The sequence below is a fragment of the Heteronotia binoei genome, chromosome 8 (genome assembly GCF_032191835.1).
Source record: "Heteronotia binoei isolate CCM8104 ecotype False Entrance Well chromosome 8, APGP_CSIRO_Hbin_v1, whole genome shotgun sequence".
NCBI lineage: Eukaryota > Metazoa > Chordata > Lepidosauria > Squamata > Gekkonidae > Heteronotia > Heteronotia binoei.
The window spans coordinates 75485268-75507929 of record NC_083230.1 but is presented as its reverse complement, the minus strand read 5'-3'; the positions used below and the strand labels follow the sequence as shown (position 1 = coordinate 75507929).

Genomic DNA, 22662 nt, shown 5'->3' with positions numbered 1-22662 from the left:
TTCCATTTAACCATTTGTATCATTATACCTAGTTCTACATGGGGGCCATGTTGTGATTCATCTAACAGAGATGTCTAACTTTGAGTCTTAGGGAATGCAGTTCACAACTGCTAATCCACAGCAGTCGGCATAGGTGGTACAGCCTGTGGGCTCGGAACTATTGGGAAGCACTTTCTCTTTGAGCAACTCAAGTAGTTAATATTTAGAATAAGGCACAGCTCAAGAAATGCTTTAAGTAAATAACTGAATAGACTTGTAGAAGTCTAGTTGCATCTCTTACTATCATTTATGTGATCTGTTTATAACAGGAGTCAAGAAAATCTACAGAAAGGGGCTGTGCAATCCTTATGCTCTGAGATCCACATCTTCCCACAGGTTGTTTTGAAGCCTGGCATAGTCCCATCTGCTTCCATGTTTGTTCACTTACCTCAGAAACAAGGAGATATTCCCTTGACTGTGAAACCCTGCCACCCCGGTCTTCCCTCAGATTTGCCTTCTGCTTATTACAGAGGATATGAAGGACTCCAATTCTTGAACAAGCAGTGAAGAAGGCCATTTTGGAATCAAAGATGTCACTTAGCTAAATCATAAACACTAATCTCCTTGGATTTTAGCATCGTTGTCATGCAAAGTTCATTCAGCATGAATTGCCTACACTAATCTGTTGTCTGTGCTGAAAATCTAAGCAGCACATGCTTTATATCAATTATATATCCAACAACAGAATAGAATTATCTGAACCATGCAAACTCCGATACAGACTTGTTCAAAACAAAAATACATTGAAAAATGTTTGATAATCCACACTTATCTACAAAGCAACTCATGTGGAGTGCGTCTGCTGCGATCAAAAGATGCCAGTGGAGAATGGGACCATGGAGGTAAGGAAACTGAAATGACACTCTCACTCCGTGTAGAAAAAATATATGCTATCAAATGCTACAGGATAAAGACTGGCAGTGGTGTTCCAATAAGAGATTCTATATAAAATACCAGTTTGGAAGGCCAAGTTTTGTAGATATGAAATACAGCACTACAACACTACTGAACCCATAAATATAAAAGACGGTCCCCTGAAGAAGGGTTCTTCCCGAAACGAAATAGACCAGTTCTTTTTATGATTTGTTGGACTTTAATTTTGTATTGTTTGGACAGTAGGAGTGTTGTGCATGAGATGGTTTTTCGTCTGTACCGCTGAGATATTTACAAGCGGATATGTTTTGGAAAAGACTGAATACATATTGAATACAGTTGTATATATTTTTTCTACATGGAGAGTGTCATTTCACAGTGATCAAAAGATGGTCAGCTTGACAGGCCAGGAGCACTCGTTGCCTCCAGCTGAATCCTCTGGGAAGACAGGAAGCAGACTGAGAGTTGGGATGAGACACTGCCCTATACCACCCATTCCATGAGGATGTCATTCCACTTGGACACCCAAAACTATATGCAGACTCTACCCTGCACCTGAATCTGCTAATGTGATGTGCAATGAATGTCTGCATTTCAAAAAATGATTTAAAGCAGTTGGATCACTTGAGGAAAGATACATGACAGTTTATGCACACAAGTGATGGAGGAATAAACAGAAAAGCTATTTTTAAAACTCTAAAATGGATTGTTTTTTCCCATGGCTTAGCCACAGAAGTTTCTTACATGGTGTCATGAATAGCCTTACATCATTCTATAGTGACAGATGCATGACAAATATGCTGCCCCCAATTTCAGAGACCGCATCTCTAACTGGCTGACATTTGAACTAGCAAGAAGTTAGTGGTGGAGGCATATCATTATTGTAAGTGCCAGGCTACTCACTATCACTAGATGTTCCGCAAGAGACAATATAGTGCAGCATTTGAGAACAATGGGACATTTTTTAAAACCATATTTAGGAAGCTTATATGCTTCCCCTCCAGAAACTGGCTCAAGGCAGTTTACAAACAAGGTAATAAAACAAAGCTTTTAAAACACAATAATTAAGGAACAGGCATCGCAATTAAAACAAGACAGGGCATAAAAACAAAACACACACTGAGCAGTCTATAATGATCCTTGGGCCAGAAGTAGACCATCAAACATTTAAAAGATAAAGCACCTTAGTTACAGCCTAGGTACAAAGCAATGTTTTAACCTGGCACCAAAAAGGAAGTAAACTAGATGCCAGGTAAGCCTCAAGGGGGTGGGGTATTCTAAAAGAAGATGAAACCACTGAAAAAGCCCAGCCTTTGATCATTGTATTGTTTTATTCTGTTGTACATAATCCAGAGCCTGGCCTTAAACAAATCCAAATAACAACAACAACCCAAGTCCAGTTAACAACAACAAACAATTGCTCAGGAAAAAGGCAGGTATATAAAATTAAAACCTACTACCTTGTGCAGTTGCTTTTACACATTTGGTGTATTGGTCCTGAGTTGCTCAGGAGAAAGGCAGGTATATAAATATTTTAAGTTAAAAAAAGAGACTACTATATTTTTTAAATTAAAAGCCATTGCTGGAGTAAATACTTGCAATCTTCAATGACTATCACTAACATCCTCCCACTTCTGCAGGTGGGGCTACGCGGGATAATCTATTTAGTCCATTTTTATCCTGCCACCCCTCCAAGCAGCTGAGCGGCATACATTCCTTTCTCCATTCTAACAACTACCTTGTGAGATAGGTTAGGCTGAGGTGGAGTGACTGGCCTGATGTCACCCAGCAAGTTTCATGGCAGATGAGGGATTTGAATTTAAGTACCCCAGAGCCTATGCCCTAACACTAACCATTACATTACAGGACACTTGGAAAGAGAAAATAGCAAAGAGCCATACAGCATGTTCAGAACTCCATGCAGTAACGGAGGATGAAAGTGGTGTAAAGCTTGATGAACCATTGATAAGCTCAGGCTGGATAGTTCTAGTAATATTTAACAATAATGCAGCTGGTGCTAATTCTTGGACACCCCCACCCCCCCAAAAAAAATTATGCCCAAAGGGAGAAAATATGTACCTTTAAACTGTAAAACTGAGAATGATTTTAAAAAAAAATGTTGTGGAAAAATGGAATACATGTTACCTAATATCTTGGTAGGGTTGCCATCGTCCAGGTAGTATCTGCAGATCTCCCAGAATTCCAACTGATTTCCAGGTAACAGAGATCAGTTCCCCTGGAGAAAATGGTTGCTTTGGATGGTGACCTCTGTGGCATTAAACCCTGTTGAGGTCTCTCTCCTTCCTTAAACCCTGCCCTCCCAAGGCTCTACTCTACCCCCAAATCTCCAGGATTTTCCTAACACAGAGCTGGCAACCCTAGGACTCACTGATCAACTTGTTCATGATGCACTTCAGCTGTGATTTAACACAGTTAGCGCAATTAATTCTGACTGACAGACAGGACTGCACATCTAACCACACTAAGTCAAAAGTTTCTCGACAGCAGCCAATAGACAGCTGGTCAGCCTAAACATGACAGAATGACACCATGTGGAATTTTCTCTTCATGTGTTGGGAATGTTTTAGGATTATGAGGAATAATCACATCTATACAAGTATTAGCTTTAACCAGTACATCTATTTAGAATAGAGCCGAGATATAACTGCATTTCAGTTCTCCTACATGCAAAATTCATGTTTTTATGTTGTTAGGTCAATAAAAATCACCCTTACCTTGTTACTGTTTAATTGCTGGGGCCACCGACCAACTCATTCCAATCAATGTATTGGAAATAACATGGAATCACTGTGCTTGGTTAAAGATCTAAACATAGGAATTCATAGACCCTCACCTATTAACTATACTATGATCCATGTGTAAGAATTTGCCAGGGAGGGAGTGCAGTCTTTAAACAATAGAATGGGGTGTTAGTAATAAATCCTTTAAAAAGAAAGCTGCTGATTACAATCAGAAAAATTCTGAATCCATTCATCCTAAATTTAAGAGTAAAGGTGTGTGTGTGGGGGGGGGGGGGGAAGCAGGACAGAAAGAACCTTCCAAGAATGCAGAGCAAACTTATTAAAACGTTTTCCAACTAAACCAATAAGAACGTTTCTGAAAAGCATAGATCTAATAATACACATTTTCAGTTTAAAATTACTTTTCAGTAGGAATTTACAATTTTTTTAAATTAAAGCCTGTGCAGTTGCTTTTACACATTTGGTGTATTGGTCCTGAGGTGCTCAGGAGAAAGGTAGGTATATAAATATTTTAAGTTAAAAAAAGAGACTACCATACTTTTTAAATTAAACGCCATTGCTGGAGTAAATATTTGCAATCTTCAACGACTATCACTAACAGGAAGCAATGCAGCTGTTACTGTAGTTGTCCAGTCTAAATAATTGTTCATGAGAGCAGACTTAAGTTCACTCCTATGACCACTAGAATTCTTAGAGGAGGCCTCATGGAAGATTGCAGTAGCTACTTCCATCAGATGAACCAACTAGAATAACATTTGCACTGGCTCCAAGACTCAAAAGCATAATAATATATATTTAGGACTATGCTTTTTTGTTCCTTTATCTACACTACAGATGTGAAAGTAGAAAAAAATCCATGTATTTATCAATCTCCCTTTCCCCCTCATTTTTCCAGCAGAAAAATAGGAAATTGGGGATGGCAGTGGTGCAGAGACCCTATGCAAGGCTGTCTTTTTCAATAAGTGAAATGCTTTTAGGATATGGTTTTATTCTCTGAAAATGCTTAAGAACTGCATATTGAATTTTTTATGCAAGATCATGAACAGGATTATATAATGAATTATGTGTATACTGCTGGCATATATTTACAGTACCAGCCTAGATTTCACTATCAGGAAAGAAAGAGCCTGCCTATATCGAAGTTGTACAGTACCATGGAATGTTTTTAATTGTAATTGTATTTTATTGGTTTTAAACTGTAATTTAAATGTCTGAATTGACTGTTAGCCGCCCTGAGTCCACTTGCGGAGAGGGCGGGATAGAAATATAAAGAAATAATAATAATAGAGTTCTAAGTCCATTCAAGTTAGTGGGCTTTGATACTCCCTCTAAGCTGTGGAGTCTTGTGAGCAAAAATTCTGCTTCGTGAGCTACTGGCATTAAATTTGTGAATGAGCAATTAGGTTACTGCATAAATTAGTTTGCTTTGGGGCAATCCTTCTTGAACTAAGAGAAAAATGTGTGAGCTGGAGGTTAAAAAACTGTTAGCTCACACTAACACAACTTAGAGGGAAACTGCTTAGGATATCTACATAAAACTAATTTTGTGCATGATTAATATAATGTAAACTAGGGCTTTTTTTGAGCAGGAACACAGGTGTCAGGGGGTGTGGTCTAATATGCGAATGAGTTTCTACCAAAAAAGCCCTGCTGTAAACTATAATTCACTACTGAAGAGATCGGTTTTTTCAACTATTGCTCAGTTTTTAAATTTGTAGCACTGCGCTTAGTACTGTGGCCGTATAAAGACTGTTTCTAATGCCAAATAAAGAATATTTCACTTACCAAGTTTGTGTCTATTTTTATCCCCCCCCCCTCGCTTTTCAGCTAGCAAACATTGTGTGTGCCTACACAGGTAAGAGTGGGAGCAGCAGGTGACAGCCCCCTGGCTCCAGTACTTGGAATATTTGTAATTGTGTTTGAACAAAGCTACAGCATTTACACTTTCACATCTAATAAATATCCCAAAGTACAACTGATCAAAGTTATGAATTTTGTTTTTAAAGCAGATTTCCCACAATATTTTCTTCCCATGGTTTCAAAATTTCAGGACAATTTTCAGCTTTAAATTTCAGTACAATATTTAAAAACTATGGTAAACAAAACTTACTTTTAAGGTACAATTTATTGATTTCGTGAGCTGGAGTTTTTACAGCAGTTAACCTTTTTCCTGTTTGACTTTGAAGTTGCTCTTGTGTAAGTGGAAGATGGCTCTCCAAAGTTTGCCATTTTCTGCTTTCTGCTGCAGCACTTTATACCCTTCCCAAGGTCTTTGCCCCCAGGAATGAATTTTGGGCATGGCTTGAGGACAAAAAGGAAACTTACCATGTTAATGAAGTCCCACCATTATGACTACCTAGATCCTAAAAAAAAAAAAAAAATGTAACATACACTCTCAGTAGTATTACTCCACACTGGGAGATAGTAGCTTAGTTGAGGTCATGGCTGGACTCAGATTTCAACGAGAGCTGAGCTCACCTTTGCTATCATTGTACATGCACCAAGACATAAGATGCAATTAAAATACTTATTGAAAGGAAATAAATAAATTATATGGTTGCATCTCTTATGTTATACAAACTGTGAAGACTGAACTAGAAGCAAAACTTAAAGATGCCTGGTTTTTCTAAGTGACAAAAACATTTTCTCTAAAAACACAAAATAAGTTGTCTTCACTGGATCTGCTGTATATTCTTTCAATTTACTACAAGTTGTCTAGAGATAGTAACCTGAGCGTCTTTCCCTTCTGAGTATTAGCCATGTGTAAAATCTTACTAATAGTTTTCAATTTAACCCCCACCTTAGCTTATATCCTATAGCTCTTACATGCTTCCAGTTTACATTACTGTAGCATTACTTCCACAGTAATATACATGACAAAGCAAAAACTAGAAATCAGAGCAAGGCAACAAAACTTGGGACTTGGATGATGCTAATATTCTTCATTCCTTCCTCCCAGGTGAAAAGATGCAGGTCCCAAGAAAATAACCTCAGAAAGTTCAAGGATATATCTATAGGATATACACTTTCATTTGCTTCTACAAACCACAGGCTGATCTTCAAATCATTTGAACCTTGAAAGGTAAAAAAAATGTCCAGGGATGCAAAGATACAGGAAAAGCCATTAATCAGAAATGATACTGAACCATGTTGAAACAGTCCCCGCTGGAAGAAAGCGATCTGTTCATCATATTACTCAGGTTGAGCTGGGTCTAATATAATTTTTTTTAACCTCCAGTGAGAGACTGGAATGTTTGGCAAAATGCAATTTTTAAAAAAGTCAAGTAGATACCTGCTTATTATCATGTACATTCTAATCTAGCCTTTTTGAATGTCAATGATATCCAGCAGGTTTCTATCAGACATTAGACCAGCCTTCAGTTCATATTGCTTTGGATTAAGAAGATGCCCCAAAACTGGTTTCATGTCAGAAACGTAGGGCAGAACTGGGCCTTGACATCACAGCTGTGAAGAATCAGCATTGGATACCTGACTAAATGCATGTGGATGGCTTTTCAGTAACTAGAGATCAATTCAGTATGTCTAAATTGGCAGTTTCCACAGCTTCCCCTGTTCCTGCTGCAGACCACCTTCATGCTATTGTTCCATTCATTCCCTACAGTCCCCTATCCCCCACAAGCAGCATTTCAAGGAGAGCTGTGGGCGGCAGTCAGAGGGGGGAAGCAGGTGGGTTGCATTCCACTGATGGAAAATTTAGACAAGATCCAATCCTTTGAATTTTGTGATATATTGACAACACATGGGCTACAATCTAGTATACCTCTAGGGCAGGGGTGGCCAAACTGTGGCTCTTTCACACATGTTAAGTTCTCAAAGCCCCCACTGCCCCTTTGGCCAGCTTGGAGAAGGCATGTCTCTTTAAATAATTTTTCCAAGCCAAAGTGAACTGGTGGCTTGGAGAATGCATTTAAAATTGCTTTCTTTCCACCTCTCCTTCCCTATTTGCCTTCCTTCTTGCTTTCAAATATCTGATGCTCATGTCTTGTGGCTCTCAAACATCTAACATTTTTTCTATGTGGCTCTTACGTTAAGCAAGTTTGGCCACCCTTGCTCTAGGGTATAAACCCCAAACTATATAAAAAATCTGCATTAGAAGGATGTCTTAGTATCTCAGTTTAAAAACAGTTTAAAATTCAGGACAGAGTGCTGTCAAGAGAAAAAAAAGGAAAAGCAGAACGAAATGTGGCATAGAAAGGCTCATGCTGGAAGCAGGGCAGGACAGCAGCGGTCCTTTACAATATGCACAGACAGCCTCAAGTTTACCAGCAGCTGCATCACGTCCTGATAAAACAAAAATATGAAACAAAACAAAAAAAGGAATACTCGCCAAAAGATGTCATCAAGTTTTGTTTTATTTTAGATTTTAGTTTTTATTCTGAAGAAAGAGGTACATTTCCTTGTTTGTTTTTTTAGTTTAGCGTCAGGTTATAACCATGTTTATTTAAATCTGTTTCTTTTTTCCTGTCTTTCAATACTGCACAAACGTCCAGAAACTACAAGGTTAAGTAAAAGCTGCAGGCAGAGGTCGTCAAAGGTTGCGCTCCGGATGATGATCATGTGGCCCCAATGCAGTGCTATCCCAGAGTGCTTTAAATCAGGTGAATTAAAAAAAAAAGAAAGAGAGACTGACGAGGAGACAGAAAGATTGAAGTAAATATCACTCGTGTTTTAGCTGCTTATAATTATATTATGTATAATGCTAGGTATTAGATTTGTGAATATTTTAAAACGTTAAGTTTACTTGAAACCTAAAGCCAAAATTTTTTTAAAATCCCCCTTTGTTAAACCACTTCTTAGTAACATGTCAGTTATTTCTACAGGCAAATTGTCCTTCAACCCACTTCATGACAAACCTGACAATATTGTTCCACTCATCCCCCCCCCACCACAAAAAAAGGGGGGGGAAAGCTATTTCCCTGTTTGACAACACAGAATGCAAAATAAATGCTAGGCCACTGCTTCTTTCCATATCCTGAATCCCTTGCTTCAATTAAATTGCTTTATATTCCTGCATTGATTTTGATTTTACATTATGCTTCCTCCTAGTGTAGACATTTTTTGCTAGGCTAAAAAAATTAAGTGCAAAAGATTTATGAAAGTAATATTCTTTTTATGTACCAAGGCTTTACTTTGATTTCTCTCTCTCTTTTTTTCTTAGCATGTTTAAAGAAACAGTTTTTAAAACAGAGTGTTTCAAACATTGGCTCAGCAGAAATTTAACACAAAGATATGGTTACGACCCTGTGATTGCATTGCATTTGGGGGCTGTCTAGGATGAGGTTTGATCAAGAACTGGGTTCTTCAGAAAGAAAGACATGGAGGGGGGAACCATGGGTGGGTGTGGGAAGTCTGGGTGGGGCAAATCCTGCATTTCTAATGTTTTTAACTCTTTTCCTAATGACGATCCAGCGCTGAGCTCTGTAGTAGATCTGTGGGGGTTTTACTGGGGGGTCTGAAAGCTGTCTGAAAACCTGGGGGAGGAGAATGGAAACTGCCGGGGTTTGAAGGAGGGGAATAGGGATTCCAACTGGCTCTGTGCAGAGGAATCTGTGTGCTGAAGGGGTTATTGTGGGGGGTCTGTGTTGGGGCAGCACTGGGGCCATCCATCTCTGTGAGGGCCTGAAGAGATTTTAGCCAGTGTGGTGGATTGTCATCTTGAAGGGACTCTAAACTGTTTCCAGCCGACGCTGGGATACCTAGGAAGAAAAGAAAACATAGGGGGAGAAAAAACATTAAGTCAGAAAAAGCTTCAAAAAATGAAGTAACTCAGCTTAATTAATCCAATTGCAATGGCAAGAAAACATTAGTTGGTACAAGTGCCTGTTCAAAACATTTTTCAACATCAAAAAGCTGATTTTTCAAGGAGGATCTTTCCCATAGAGAATTTTTGCCAAGATATTCATCCACAGAGATCTACAAATCCAGTTTTACCAAATACCATAATGCTTTTTGTCCCTCTTCTATCTTTCCAAACAATGCTTTCGCCTTTACAAGGGAAACACAAACAGCCTTATAAAGAGAGCTTTATAAACAAGTGGAGTATGTCCCTTTTTAACACAGAAAAAAGTCCAGTGAATGTATGTCAGTGCCTCAGGAACTACATTGCACAGTTTGGCATACCTACTTAAACCTAAAATGTGCTGGGAAAGATGGTTGGCATGCAACAGAAAAGGGTTGTGGAAAACCAAGTCATGTTTGCTCTACAAGGCACTTGGGCCTCTTGAAATTTGGTGGATGGAAGCTGGAAGAGACCACCGCATAAAGTTCCTTTTTTTAAAAAAGGCGTCAATTTGTGCCAAATACCCAATTGATAGTTGTCAGTGGAGTTGAATGAGAAATTGTTACCTGTGATGATTGCGGGGTCCATCCAGCTGCCAGGGCTGTCCCAATTCAGGCTGTCGGTGGTGGCAGTGTTGGACGTTGGTACACTGTGGTTGGCGTTGGAGGGGGAAGTAGCATTGGGCAGTCCACCAAAGTTGATGTTAATGTTCGGTAGAAGTGCCCTTAGCCCGTCCTGCCATTCCTTCATATTTAAACTTTCTACAGAACTGTTGTTGTCTGGGAGATTTATCAACAAAAAAGAAAAAGAAAATGAAAGATAGAAAATAAAAAGCTGAAGTTAGAAACAGATGTTGTTTTAGTGAAGGATGGTGGTTTTCTAAGCATTTAATACTGTCCCTGCCAAGAGAATGGGGCAATGATGACAAATCAAGATGAGGCTTGAATGTTGAGCTGCTATAGAAGATAGCATTTCTTAAGCAGGTGAGGAAGAAAAATGTAACTGCTTCCCCATTAAATTGAGATAGTAAACTTAACTGGTTAAGAACAGTACTCTTCTGTTACTAACTAGAAAACTTGCTACATTCTTCATGTGGAATTTGTCTCCCTACCCAGAGACAAATTCTCTAGTTGCACTGAAGGCCATAAGATTCAACAACTTCCTATTCAAATGAAGATGAAAGAACACATGTATGGAAACTGAACAGGATTAGAGATTTGTGGAAACGTTATGCATAATTTGTACTTTGTTAGAAGCAAAGGCAGAGAGTGTTGTTGGCTGAAGGTGCGGAAAAACCATTTCAGCAGACAAAGCAAAGAAAAGAAAAGGAAGAAGTTCCTAAGTGGTTTCAGAAGGATTTCTAATATTGCAATCTGCCCTAAGTGAAAGACAATACATCTAGTGCACTTAGCTACTAGATATCAACATTAAATGGATATTTTTGATACCACTGGGAATATTTCTATGGCTTAATGTTAATTTTGACAACAGAATATTCCCAACATTATGCAGCATGCAACTAACTTGTGGAATTTTACATATGACAATGGCTTTCAAAAAAGGATGAGACGTTCCTGACACGTAGGCCTGTCTGTCAACCTTAACAGCTAAATAGAACAGTATACTTTCAACTATCAAACACTCTAAATATCAGGGAATGGTCATTATTTTTAACCCTGCAGCTCAGTTTTTAGAAGCATTTAACCAGCCACTGCTGAAAAATAAATGCTGAACTTAATAAATCCCTGGGACTATATTCGATTCTATTCTATTCTATTCACCACTACAGTCTTAGAAATGAACTAACTGCTGGTTTAGGACCAATTCTCTGGATGGTTTAAAACAAGTTTACATATAGAATATGATGCATTACATAAATAATAGTACTATCTGCTGTCTGAACAGCAAAAATTTACTATGGCTTGCAAAGAGAAATGTGATGTTTAACACAGGGAACTCTTACATTTTGTCAGCATGATCTTCCATATGGGAACCAGCAACCTTTTGTTATTTTAAAGACACCTGTTTAATGACCTGTTTAATTAATTAATTTGATTATGAGACCTTTGGGTGAGCCTATGAAGCAGTGCTTAGATACTTTGCACAGATCAGTTTCTATTTCATAATGTCTGAAGTATACTTATCAGAAGAGCTCTATGTAGCCTCTTCTTACATTGTAAAGGCAGAGATGTGATCTCAGGTGTTCCAAGTTTGCTTAAAATGAATTGCTGAAAGATTTTTTAGTCAATTGTTCAAGCCAAACTCATCCTTTAAAATACTTTAATGAGATGAAACATGTACTTTAAAATGCAACATATTAAGACTAGCGATTACCACTTAAGGGTATTTGTAAATCCTTGAGGATGTATCCATGTCTCTTCATCATGGCTCCTAGAACTTGCACATATGTGTGCAATATACAACTCTCCAATAACTGAAAAACATCTTAAAGTTTCACAATGCCTCTTGAGAGATTTCAGCTTGTTGGTACTAACGCTGGTTGCTAATGTACTTTCCCAATCAGCTGGTCCAAAGGGATTGCCCTTTATTGTTTAAGTGGTCTGCATTATGCATCATATACATAGCCTAGATTTTTTATATTGTGAAATTTATGTAGCGAGTGTTCCTTGAACATAGATCAACATAGATGTGAATAAAGAAATGGAAAAGAGAAATGACAATAGCAGTTTTCATATTCACTGCACTTGAAAACGGAAAGCTCAGCTACATCAACCTTCTAACAGCAAACATGTGCTGTTCCACAAAAAATAAAGATCAAAAGCGAAATGTGAATACAAACTGGGCAGATGGATGCCAACTGTGAGAAGAGCAAATATTCAGGATGAGTTAATTGCAAAATAAATGTAAAGATCAGACAGAAGTAATTTTTTGAACAGATGCAGGCAATAATTTTAAAAATGAGGAAGCTATTTATCATGCAAATCATCTTACGCCAGTCCAGTCACAGGAACAAGCGATCAAGCCCTAAGAGGCAGGGAGTGCCTCCATCCCACATAAGGAAAATAATTCTGACTTTAACAAATTGTTACATTTTGGTTTCAGTGCATGACCCAGTGCACTCCTAATTTATCATTCTACTCTCCTTTTAGCAAATGACTGCTATTGAGGAGAAACACTTCAGTCAAATGGATGCTCTTTCCTTGTGACAGTTTCAGAACTAAGCCAAGGCAAGCTTTTTGTGACTTTTGCTGAAGGAAAGGTAAGGTGGTTCTTAAATGATGAAAACTGGTCAAAGAAACAGACTCCACAACCATAAGGAGATGATTGTCCTGTGTAGACAGACTGAGTGGGTAGCCATGCATATTCTTATACCTTAAATAAAACTTTGTTGGTCTTAAGGTACCACTGGACTCAAACTTGATTGATCAGTGTAGAATTAGTACACAGATCTCTACTAGTTAACTGCAATAAAATATATCCAGAGTAGGCAATGGGATCATGTGCTCTCTTTTCTCTGACTCCTTTGGGGCACCTGCTGGCTTTAACAACACATAACTATCACGTAAAAACTACATTTGATATACTATATTTAATAGTCCAGAACTAAAATTAATAGTCTAGATTCTTAGGAAGCTGCATATTGACATATCAGTATACAGCTTCCTCAGAATCTAGAATATTTGCCTTCTTAATAGACACAAGTTTCAAACCCCTAGGTGCTCCAAAGAGACATGAATTCATAGTGCTTCATGGAATTTCAGAAATTAGAGTTATACCTGAGTAAGATTTCTAGATAGCAAAGAAGGATTTAGTACCATTCATTTCCCCGCCCCATAAGTAGCAATACGAAGGAAATAGAGCAAGAATAAGCAAAATTAATAAACAGTTGAAGAATTTACCTTTGATCTAGCCAACATCTGGATTATTCTGGAACAATGTTTGCCCTCCCCCAGTGTTAAGTACACTCAATCTGGCACTTAAGTGCTCCATTTTATCACCATATTTGCTCACAGTTCAATCTTGCCCTCCCCCCTTTTAAAAAACTTCAATTATATATTGCCTTTCACCCCAAAGGGACCCCAAAACAGTTTACATCATTCTTCTCTTTCCCATTAAAAAACCCAAGCTACATTAGAGAAGTCTGTATCTCAAAGAGCTGTGTGCAGTAGGAAACCAGATGTTGGTAGAATAAGGATACTGACTTCCAAGTAAGTACCACCTTTGGGAGTACAATACCATCTATGGGACAGATTCCTTTTCTCAACTGTCTTCAAGATAGCCAGGACAACTCAACTGTGCCTGCTGCCTAAATCTTGAAGTTTGTGTATCATAGCTAGCATGAACCTGGGCAGTGGGATAAGATATAAATCTGAATAGGTGAATGCCATGCCCAAACTTTAAAAATAGGTGGACTTCATCTATCTACTGCATCACAGGATGGCTACATTCTGGCCATGAGGATGAACATACTGCTAGGGTGTATTTAAAACTTACTTCCTTCTTTACTCTCTCCATGTAATTGGATGACAGAATTACAAGTGCAAGTAACTTACTAGAAGCCAGTACATGTTGGCATATGGTGGTGGGAACCACTAATTTAAGTCCATGCCTTTACTGAATTCTGCACTGGATTGAGGCTTTTTTTCCAGAACTTGTTCACTAGTGTGATTCTAAGAAATTGTTTCATTCAGACATTGACGCTGACACCAAGAATATTGGTCTCTCTGCTAACAATAATTTTAACTGGACTGCATATCTTTAATTGGTACATTAAAACTTTAGATTAAAAAGCTTAATGGGCAAGGGGTAAATTTGGATCAGCCAAGCAGATATTATTTTATTTATTTATTTATTCGATTTATATCCCGCCCTCCCCACCAAGGCAGGCTCAGGGCAGCTTACAACATGAAATTCTAACATAAGTTATATATAACATATATAAATATAAGTTCACAATGGGAGTGCTTGGAGATTTGGGTTCTGCTATTTTGTCACTGTTAATAAATTGCATTTTGGGAAACTGAGTTTTTGTTTTGACCCAGCAGCAAGTAAAATAAAAGATAATTTATTAAATCCGAGACACAAGGTTGTAATACGTGCTGGTGATGTCAGAGAACAAGCTAAAGGATGTTTTATTTCAAGTGCTGGCATGGCTGTAGTATATCTGTACTCTGTACTCCAGCAGAAAGCAGCTGTAAGCTCATAATACATGTTGGAAACTAAAGGGATTCAACAAACAATCAAGATTCTGGTTCTCAGCCTTAAAACCCACATAGCTTATGTTTTTCTGAAAAAACACTGTTAGTTTGATTTAAGTATTTAGCTAGAATTCAAAAGGGGATTTTATGGGATTTAGTTACATACTAGTGATATTCTTGCATTTTAACATTCCCTGTTGGATCGTGAAAGTTTAACATGTCCCAAAGATACCTTTAAGGAAAAGAGATTAAATTATATGGTTGTTACTAGTCTGTACTAATAGGCTGTTAAAAACAACCAAATTCATAGCGTCAAGTAGTTTTACACAGGCAAAAGAGGGGAGACAAGGATATGTGCTTCCACAGAGTGTGCTATTTCATTTGTTATAGGACCAAACGAAAAATACTGAAGACTGCATTCATTTTATTTCTTTGTAAACATAAGGTTCTATTCATATACCAGGTTTCATCAAAAAAAAGTGTAAATGATTCAAGGAAATGCTGCATTATGATGTGAATTATTTGGAACGGAATTTTTAAAAAGTGAATCTTATCTGTCAAAAGCCATTCTTAAACAAGTACTGGAAAATATAGTTGATATAGCATATTCATTAAGTAAAAGTTCAAAGCAGCAGTGATAAAATAAAGTGTTAATGCTATGCTCATCTGTTCAGTCGCATGTATGTTCAGCATCTTTTAATTTTTTTTAAACAAGGCATATTTGTCTCTACAAACACCTTCCAAATATGAAACACAATGAGATAAATGTTAGCTGTTTTAAGAGATCTATAAGCAATCTTCACTTGACAAAATTTTTGGGATTGGAGCCATTCTGCCAGTAGAAAACTCCTTTCATTCAAAGAAAACTTCACTGTAGATCCAAAATCAAAATTGAACCTAGTCATCTAGTATGAATTGTTCTGTATAAAGGATTTGTTATTTGACTAGGTTGGTAAAGCTTTGATATCAACGTTCCCTTCCTAGTTCAAAGCAGAAATAAAGCATAGTTGCCCTTCAAAACTAGATTATTGGGTTTTGAAGGTCTCTTGTTCCCTTTCAGACAGCTGGCAATCCTGTTCATGTTAAAAAGTAAAAAAAATGTGTTCTTCACAAACAGATTAATAAGAGTTCATAGTTCACTTTTATTTGCGCATGTTCAAACTGGTTTATGTACTATGTGAATATGTAATTGAAATCACTTTATGTTTCAAGCTACTTCCTGTGTACTATAGTTTACAAAGCAAGACGCAGTACTATTCACCACAGGTCCAAATGTGCGGAATGAGCAGGTCTGATAGAGATCTAAGAATGATGGCAGAAATTCATTGGGAAAAACACAGCACACAACAGCATGTTTCATTAAGTCCAGTCTGTATATTACTGGAAGAGAAGTCAAGGCAACTGATTACAAAAAGATTCTCCTGATTAGGCTTTCAGCAGCTGAAACTGACACAAAACCCCATTAGGACACTAGTTTAATGTTAGTATCAAAATTCTTAATGCTTTGCAGTACCAGTAGAGGGCGATGTATACCCATATACTGTTTGCATGTGTCTATCATAGGTTCAAAGGTTATCACTCAGAAGCAGCAAACCGAGCTAGTTTGAGTTAATTCTATGAAAAATGGTAGCACACATATTGTGTGGCTCTCAAAGCCCCTACCACCCTGTAAGCTAGCCTGGATAAGGCATCTGTCTCTTTAAATCCCTTCTCCAAGCCAGCCAATGTGGTGAGCTTGGAGAATGCATTTAAAGTTGCTTTTTCCCACCTCCTCCCTCTATTTTCTTTCTTTCTTTCCTTCCCTCCTTCCTTTCTTTTCACCTTTTTTTCTCTTTGGCTTTCTCCCCCTCGCTTTGATGTCTTGCAGCTCTCAAACATCTGACATTTACTCTATGTGGCTCTTACATTAAGCAAATTTGGCTACCCATGTTATAGGCCACTGGAGATCTACGGTAATTTTCTACATCCTTCATGGTTCAGTGGGATATAGTAAAACTGAGGCATCTAAAGCCTAGTTCTGGCAAAGAGCCAATGAGGTAGGTAGCAACCCACCCACTCATCTGACAATAGTACTTTCAGATTGTAGTATCTTATCTGCACATAGGAAACAATATCAGAGAAAAGTTCTGATACAACCTTCTCCCTGACAAAATAGTTTACTGTATATATTAATCTTCTGTGGGGAAGCATTGTATCATACAAACCCTCACATGGCAAGAGACATTATCATTCATCTGGAATTTTGAAAACTAGGTTTAAAATAACCTGTTTCCCACTAAATGCCTAGTATACTAAACCAAGTTAGAAGAACTCTGTGGTTAAAATTGGTATTGCTTACATTGCTTAGCTCTGGCAGGAAGATTGAAACAAAAATTAAAAAGGTGCACAAGATGTGTGTGTGTTATGTGCCATCAAGTCACTTCCAACCCTATGAATTAATTGTCTCTAAAACTTGCTGCTTTGCTTAGGTCTGGCAAGCTGAAGGCTGTGTCTTCCTTATTCCATATGCAAGTTGATAATTCATGTGCTCAAGGGAATTTTCTGCAAGGAAGGCAATCTTTGAATATTATACAAAAAGATCATTCATGTTCTTTATGAAACCTATTTCATTTCTTGAATATGGAGCGCCACCCCCCAAGTACATAAGTTAGAGAAAGAATAAATTAACATGCATGCAGATTTATGAATGTTATGTATATTCTTTTTTTATTTATCATCCCAACAATTATAGTTAGCTTGGTGAAAAACTGCCAAAGTTAAAAGTAGAAACTGTTATCTAATTGCCATTTTTTCATAATATACCCTGATTTGTATTACATTTCTTGCTGTGAAGCCATGATAATCTATTTGCCATTTCAGAGCCAGGTTCTTGGAGGGTGGGGGGCAATTATTAAATTCCCATTAGATATGCTGCAATCCTACCTAAAAATCCCCCAATGAACTGAGAGCTGTTCAGATATTTCCATAGGCAAAAAAACCAATATCACATTAGTAGTCAACTCACATGAACAGTGTAATGCTGGAGACAGTTTCCATCCATGGTGGGTCTCTCCCCCTACAACTAAAAAAATTAATTTTCTCTAATCACAGAAAAGAAGTTAGAATTTCATGTAAGTCCTGTTATCTAATATTATGCTCTTTGCTAAGGTAGACCACTCCCACGAAGAACTTTTTCTGTGTAATCAAATACCTGAACCAACAGTCAATGAGAACTACTACTACCCTGTTTCCCTGAAAATAAGACCTACCCAAAAAATAAGCCCTAGCAGGATTTCTATGCATTTGTTAAATATAAGCCCTACCCCGATAATAAGACCCAGTGATGGGCGTGGCTATGTAGCGTATCTGCATAGCCACGCCATGCATTTCGGCGTGGAGTGGTAAGGAAGATTGAAATACCTGGAGAGTTATGACAATGTTCCAGAAGATGACTTAACTGTATTTGAATAAATGTAGATTGTTGTATCATACTTAATAAAAAATAAGACATCCCCTGAAAATAAGCCCTAGTGTGTCTTCTTGAGAAAAAACAAATAAGACAGTGTCTTATTTTCGGGGAAACACGGTAGGTAAACATATTGTAAGAGTATAGAAACTGAACTCAATTTCACTGTTTTATGAGATAACACAATGAGAAATACACTGATAGTTGCTCATCCTTTATCATCTCTTGATAGCCATATTAACAATACTTGATTCAGGTTTTCCTATTTTAAATACTAAATTATTGATTCTAAATAATTCTTAAAAACAAAAACCCACTCAAGATTGGAACACAGTGAAAACAAACTCTATGAAAGATAGCGTCTGCTCTGTTTTATTAACTTTTCCTCTGCATGTGACCATAGATGGATCCCGAAGTTTCACATGGATGTCTTTTCCTACTATGTAAACTAGGTCTTTGCCAGTTTCTGCAGCATTAGGAATATTGATTTTCATACAGAGCCAGGTCACACATAATGTATCTAACAGCCTGCCTTTTAAAAAAGAAAATCTCTTCAAAGGCATGTTTAAAGAAACTCAAAGTATAAACCTTAATTATTATCAGTATTAAAACAAGTCATAAAATATTAAGCAGCCTAACATTTTATCCATAAGCAGCCCTCAGGCTAGAAGACGACCATATAAACAGTTCAGTCTTCAGTTTAAAGCCCGAGTAAGGAGAAAAAATTTGGTCTGGCACCTAAAGGACCATAATGTAAGTGCCACAAGACCCTAAATGAAAAGGCATGATAAGCCCTATCTCTGGTTGCCACCCACCTCATCTCTGTAGGCAGAGGCACAAAGAACAGGACTTGGGAAGAGAATCTCAAGCAATCAGAAACAGGACAAGAGACTGAAGCTCTCTCTTCACTAGAATTTGTGCTTGGGTAGAAGAGAGAAAAGGAGCATGTGATACTTGCCCTTTGTTCTTAACCATGGCTGAATCTTCACATGTTGGGTGTACCATCCACTTCTCTTATAATTATATATTTCTTCAGATGTTCTTATATGTTACTGAGTGTTACTGCAATGCTTGCTCCTACATGTGTTTAGAAACACTGGTAAGTAATTCTAAATATTAATCAATATGGATGGTATTTTGAATGATGTACAGTCACATGGTTTGGCATCTAATCCCTTCTTGTTGATACAGATCAGGACTAGAAAACATACCACTAACATTTGTATCTTTATGCAGGTCTAGTGGAAACAGTCCTTAAAAAACCATACCAGAGTGTAGTCTGGTATCACCTTTTTTCCCCTTTTAAACTAACACTTGCTTTTGGTATTCTGAATGATCAGTCTTCATATATCATGATTCTTTCATGAAGTACAAAAGGTTAAAATTTGAATCTTAGAGCAAATCCCCTTCTTCTGCAAAGCAATTAAACATCTGGGCTCAGAATTCTACATATTTGATGAATTTGTTCTAATTATACAATTCAACTGGAAATATTTCAATTTTCATTTTATTAATCAGTAAAAACTGTGATGGTAGGAGAACAAGGAAATGTAAGGTAGAAACTAAATACAGATCTGTGGCATCTCTTTAAAAATCCAACAGAGGTTTCAAATTCCCCCATAACTTTGAAATTTCTATTTGTCTCCACTACTTGTTTTCACAATGAAAACAATTATTTAAAAAGCCAAAATGGATCAGGTATTTTAACTGTAATAATTCATATCCTATTATTAAACATTTGACAAGCATTTTTTAAAAATGGCAGTGTGGACCATTCTAAAGTATTGTAATATAGATTTAAGCATTACTGTATAGTATTTTCTAAACTAGACTGCCTATGCTGCTTGTCAGGAAAAGAACAGAATTAACATCTATTGGATAGCTCAAATCAAGATATCCTGGCACCTTTGCTGAAGTCAAGTCCTGCTACATAGTTAATATTGCTATAGAATATATAACAAACCCAGAGCAGAGCTGATGGCCCTTTCAAGGTTAAGAATTTACAAGACCATGGTCTATTTACTACATATATATCCCACTTTTCCTTCAATCATGGAACTCAAGAAAGTACAGAGGGAGCCCAAGAGGTCTCACACCTGGACCCTTACCTGCTTAGCTTCAAAAAAGTCAACATGTCTTCCCAACTGTTCCCTGGGTGGCATTCAAGTGTGTAGACGTATATCTACAAGCTCTCTCAATGTCTTTTGAAGAAGTCCAACTCAGTATGTAGATAATGGCCATAAGGATACATGCCAGATTCACTGTAAGGTAGCATACTGTGAGGTTCTGATAATTTCTTTTACACAAATAGCTACTGAAGACTACCAGAGAAAAGTAGACATGAACAGCTGTTACTGTTCTTAATGAATCATATCCCCATATAATTCCGAAATCAATTCTGAAATCAAGGCTCTTGTGGAGGATGCTCTGATCTACTTAATCCAGAGCCCAGAACAAATGAGGTCATCTTGTCCCTTCCCTTCATTTCTGCCATTACAATTTTACTGTGAGTCTTCAACAAAGTGAAGGTAGAAGTAGTTGGCTTTGCGGGTCCTCCTTAGCAATCTGGATTCTTATGAATAGGAGACGGTATCTCTTGCACAGACACTCCTCTAAATGTGTTGCTTGTCCAGTGACCAACCCATCCAATCACTATTTGAGACAGTATATTCACTTTCTCAGAGCTGCAATAACTACTCATTCAGCAGTGAAGAACATCTGGAGAATGAGAACATCCATAAAACAGGAGAGCTTGGAAATCACTGCATATAGGCTAAAGTTTACACATCAAGAGTCTCTCACCCCTCAGCCTTTCAAATATGAAATAGCAAACTTCAAGACTGCAGTTAATTTTAATAGGACAGTAGCCATTTGTCACCGTAACTACACACCTTGGCTATAAGTATACATGGCATTTTTAAAAAGGTAAACTAATGTTTGCAATTGTAATTGAACGTTACAGCAGTCCTGCTGGAACAGACCTCTAATTCAGCATCCTGTTTCACAAAGAGGGCTAACAGGGCATTAAAACCAAGGCCTTCCTTTGATGTCGCTTGCTACCACTGGTATCCAAAAGCTTATTGTTTCTGGATATGAAAGTTACTTTTAGTCATCATTGATGGACCTGTCCTCCACATCTGCCTATGTCCCTTGTAAAGCCACATATGCTATGGCTGTCACTTCACTAGCAGTTAATTAACAGTTTAACTACTGACTGAGTGAAAAAATACTTCCTTTTGTCTGTCATTTCTAGGTCTGGCTCAGAAGAAATCAGGTTAAAATCTGCTGAGGTGTGTTACTGCCAACAAGTCACTCTCTCATTGGGTTGTTTTGTAACAATAAAATTAATACATCATAAAAACAAAACACAAAAACCCATTAAAAAACAGATTTAAAGTACTGTTTAAGGCTTTAAGCAGCTACCTGTCAAAGTCAGAGCTTTAAAAAAGACTAATCCAAATGAGCCACAAGCCCTTCTGAAACATATATGAACATATGAAGCTGCCTTATACTGAATCAGACCCTTGGCCCATCAAGGTCAGTATTGTCTACTCAGACTGGCAGCGGCTCTCCAGGGTCTCAAGCTGAAGTTTTTCACACCTATTTGCCTGGACCCTTTTTAGTTGGAGATGCCAGGGATTGAACCTGGGACCTTCTGCTTAACAAGCAGATGCTCTACCACTGAGCCACCGTCCCTTCCCTAAAAACTTCAGACTTTTGCTGCAAAGGGTTGTAGATTTTTCAAATGCTCTCTGGGAGGTTGTTACATTGCACTAGAACGGCTATGTAACAAGCTCACAGACAGCTGCATCTTCAAAGCTGCTGAAGGCACTAGAAGGCCCTGCTGTGCATACAGACTTATTCTGGCCCCAGATTGCAAAGGGTTTTACAGCTTAACACCAGAACTCTAAATTGGCCTTGTAAACATGGGGGCAGCCAATGTACTGTTTGTAAAACAAGCATAATGTGATCCCTGCACTATTCAGAGTCTGCCAAGTAGGCTGCAATATTTTGTATTAATTGTAGCAAGGGGTGAGCTTCAAGGGCTGACCAACATAAAGCACATTATAGTTGAATGTGAGGTTACTGCTACATGGATCAGTGTGGCCGTATCAGCAGTCTCCAAGGAGGGGAAAGTTTATGAGTCAAATGTACTTGATAAAAACCACTCTCGACTACTGCAGATATCTATTTCTCAGAGAGCAACTCTGGGTCCAAAGTCTTAAGGCAGGGGTGTCAAACTCATGGCCCAGGGGCCGAATCAGGCCCCCAGAGGGCTCCTATCAGGCCCCCAAGCAGCTGGCTGTCATCTGCTTCCTTCTCTCTTTCTCTTGTTTCCTTCTGCATCTCAGCTTGCTTTACAAGGCTTGCTCCATTGCACAGGAGCTACAAAGCAAAACCTCAATTTTCTCCATTGGCTGAGGCTCCTCCCTCTCCTGGTCCCCTGGGGAAGGAAGGAAAGAGCCAGAGCTTCCTTTGCATAGTTCCCTGGATCCTATGGGAGAGATACAAAGAAAGCACCTTTAAGACCAATGAATGCTAATATAACGTTTATATCTCTGCTATCTAATCTTAAATAGGTGC

The 22662-nt window shown here is 38.0% G+C and overlaps 1 protein-coding gene and 1 non-coding gene across 9 annotated transcripts in view; both read right to left on the bottom strand.

Annotated features, from left to right (window-relative positions):
- Window positions 1-8029: 8029 nt before the first annotated feature.
- The window catches only part of CNOT4 (CCR4-NOT transcription complex subunit 4), a 79455-nt gene continuing 64822 nt past the window's right edge, over window positions 8030-22662 (bottom strand). For 4 of the 8 annotated variants that reach the window (XM_060245262.1, XM_060245263.1, XM_060245260.1 and 1 more), the window contains 2 exons: window positions 10041-10253; window positions 8030-9391 (listed from right to left, as the gene is read on the bottom strand). In XM_060245262.1, the coding sequence (XP_060101245.1) occupies window positions 9090-9391; window positions 10041-10253 (515 nt within the window). In that variant the 3' untranslated portion in view covers window positions 8030-9089. The remainder of the gene's footprint in view (window positions 9392-10040; window positions 10254-22662) is intronic. The other 4 variants (XM_060245265.1, XM_060245266.1, XM_060245267.1 and 1 more) reach the window with 1 other exon arrangement.
- TRNAN-GUU (transfer RNA asparagine (anticodon GUU)) lies at window positions 21703-21769 on the bottom strand. Its single transcript has one exon. It is a non-coding gene; the product is annotated as a tRNA-Asn (tRNA).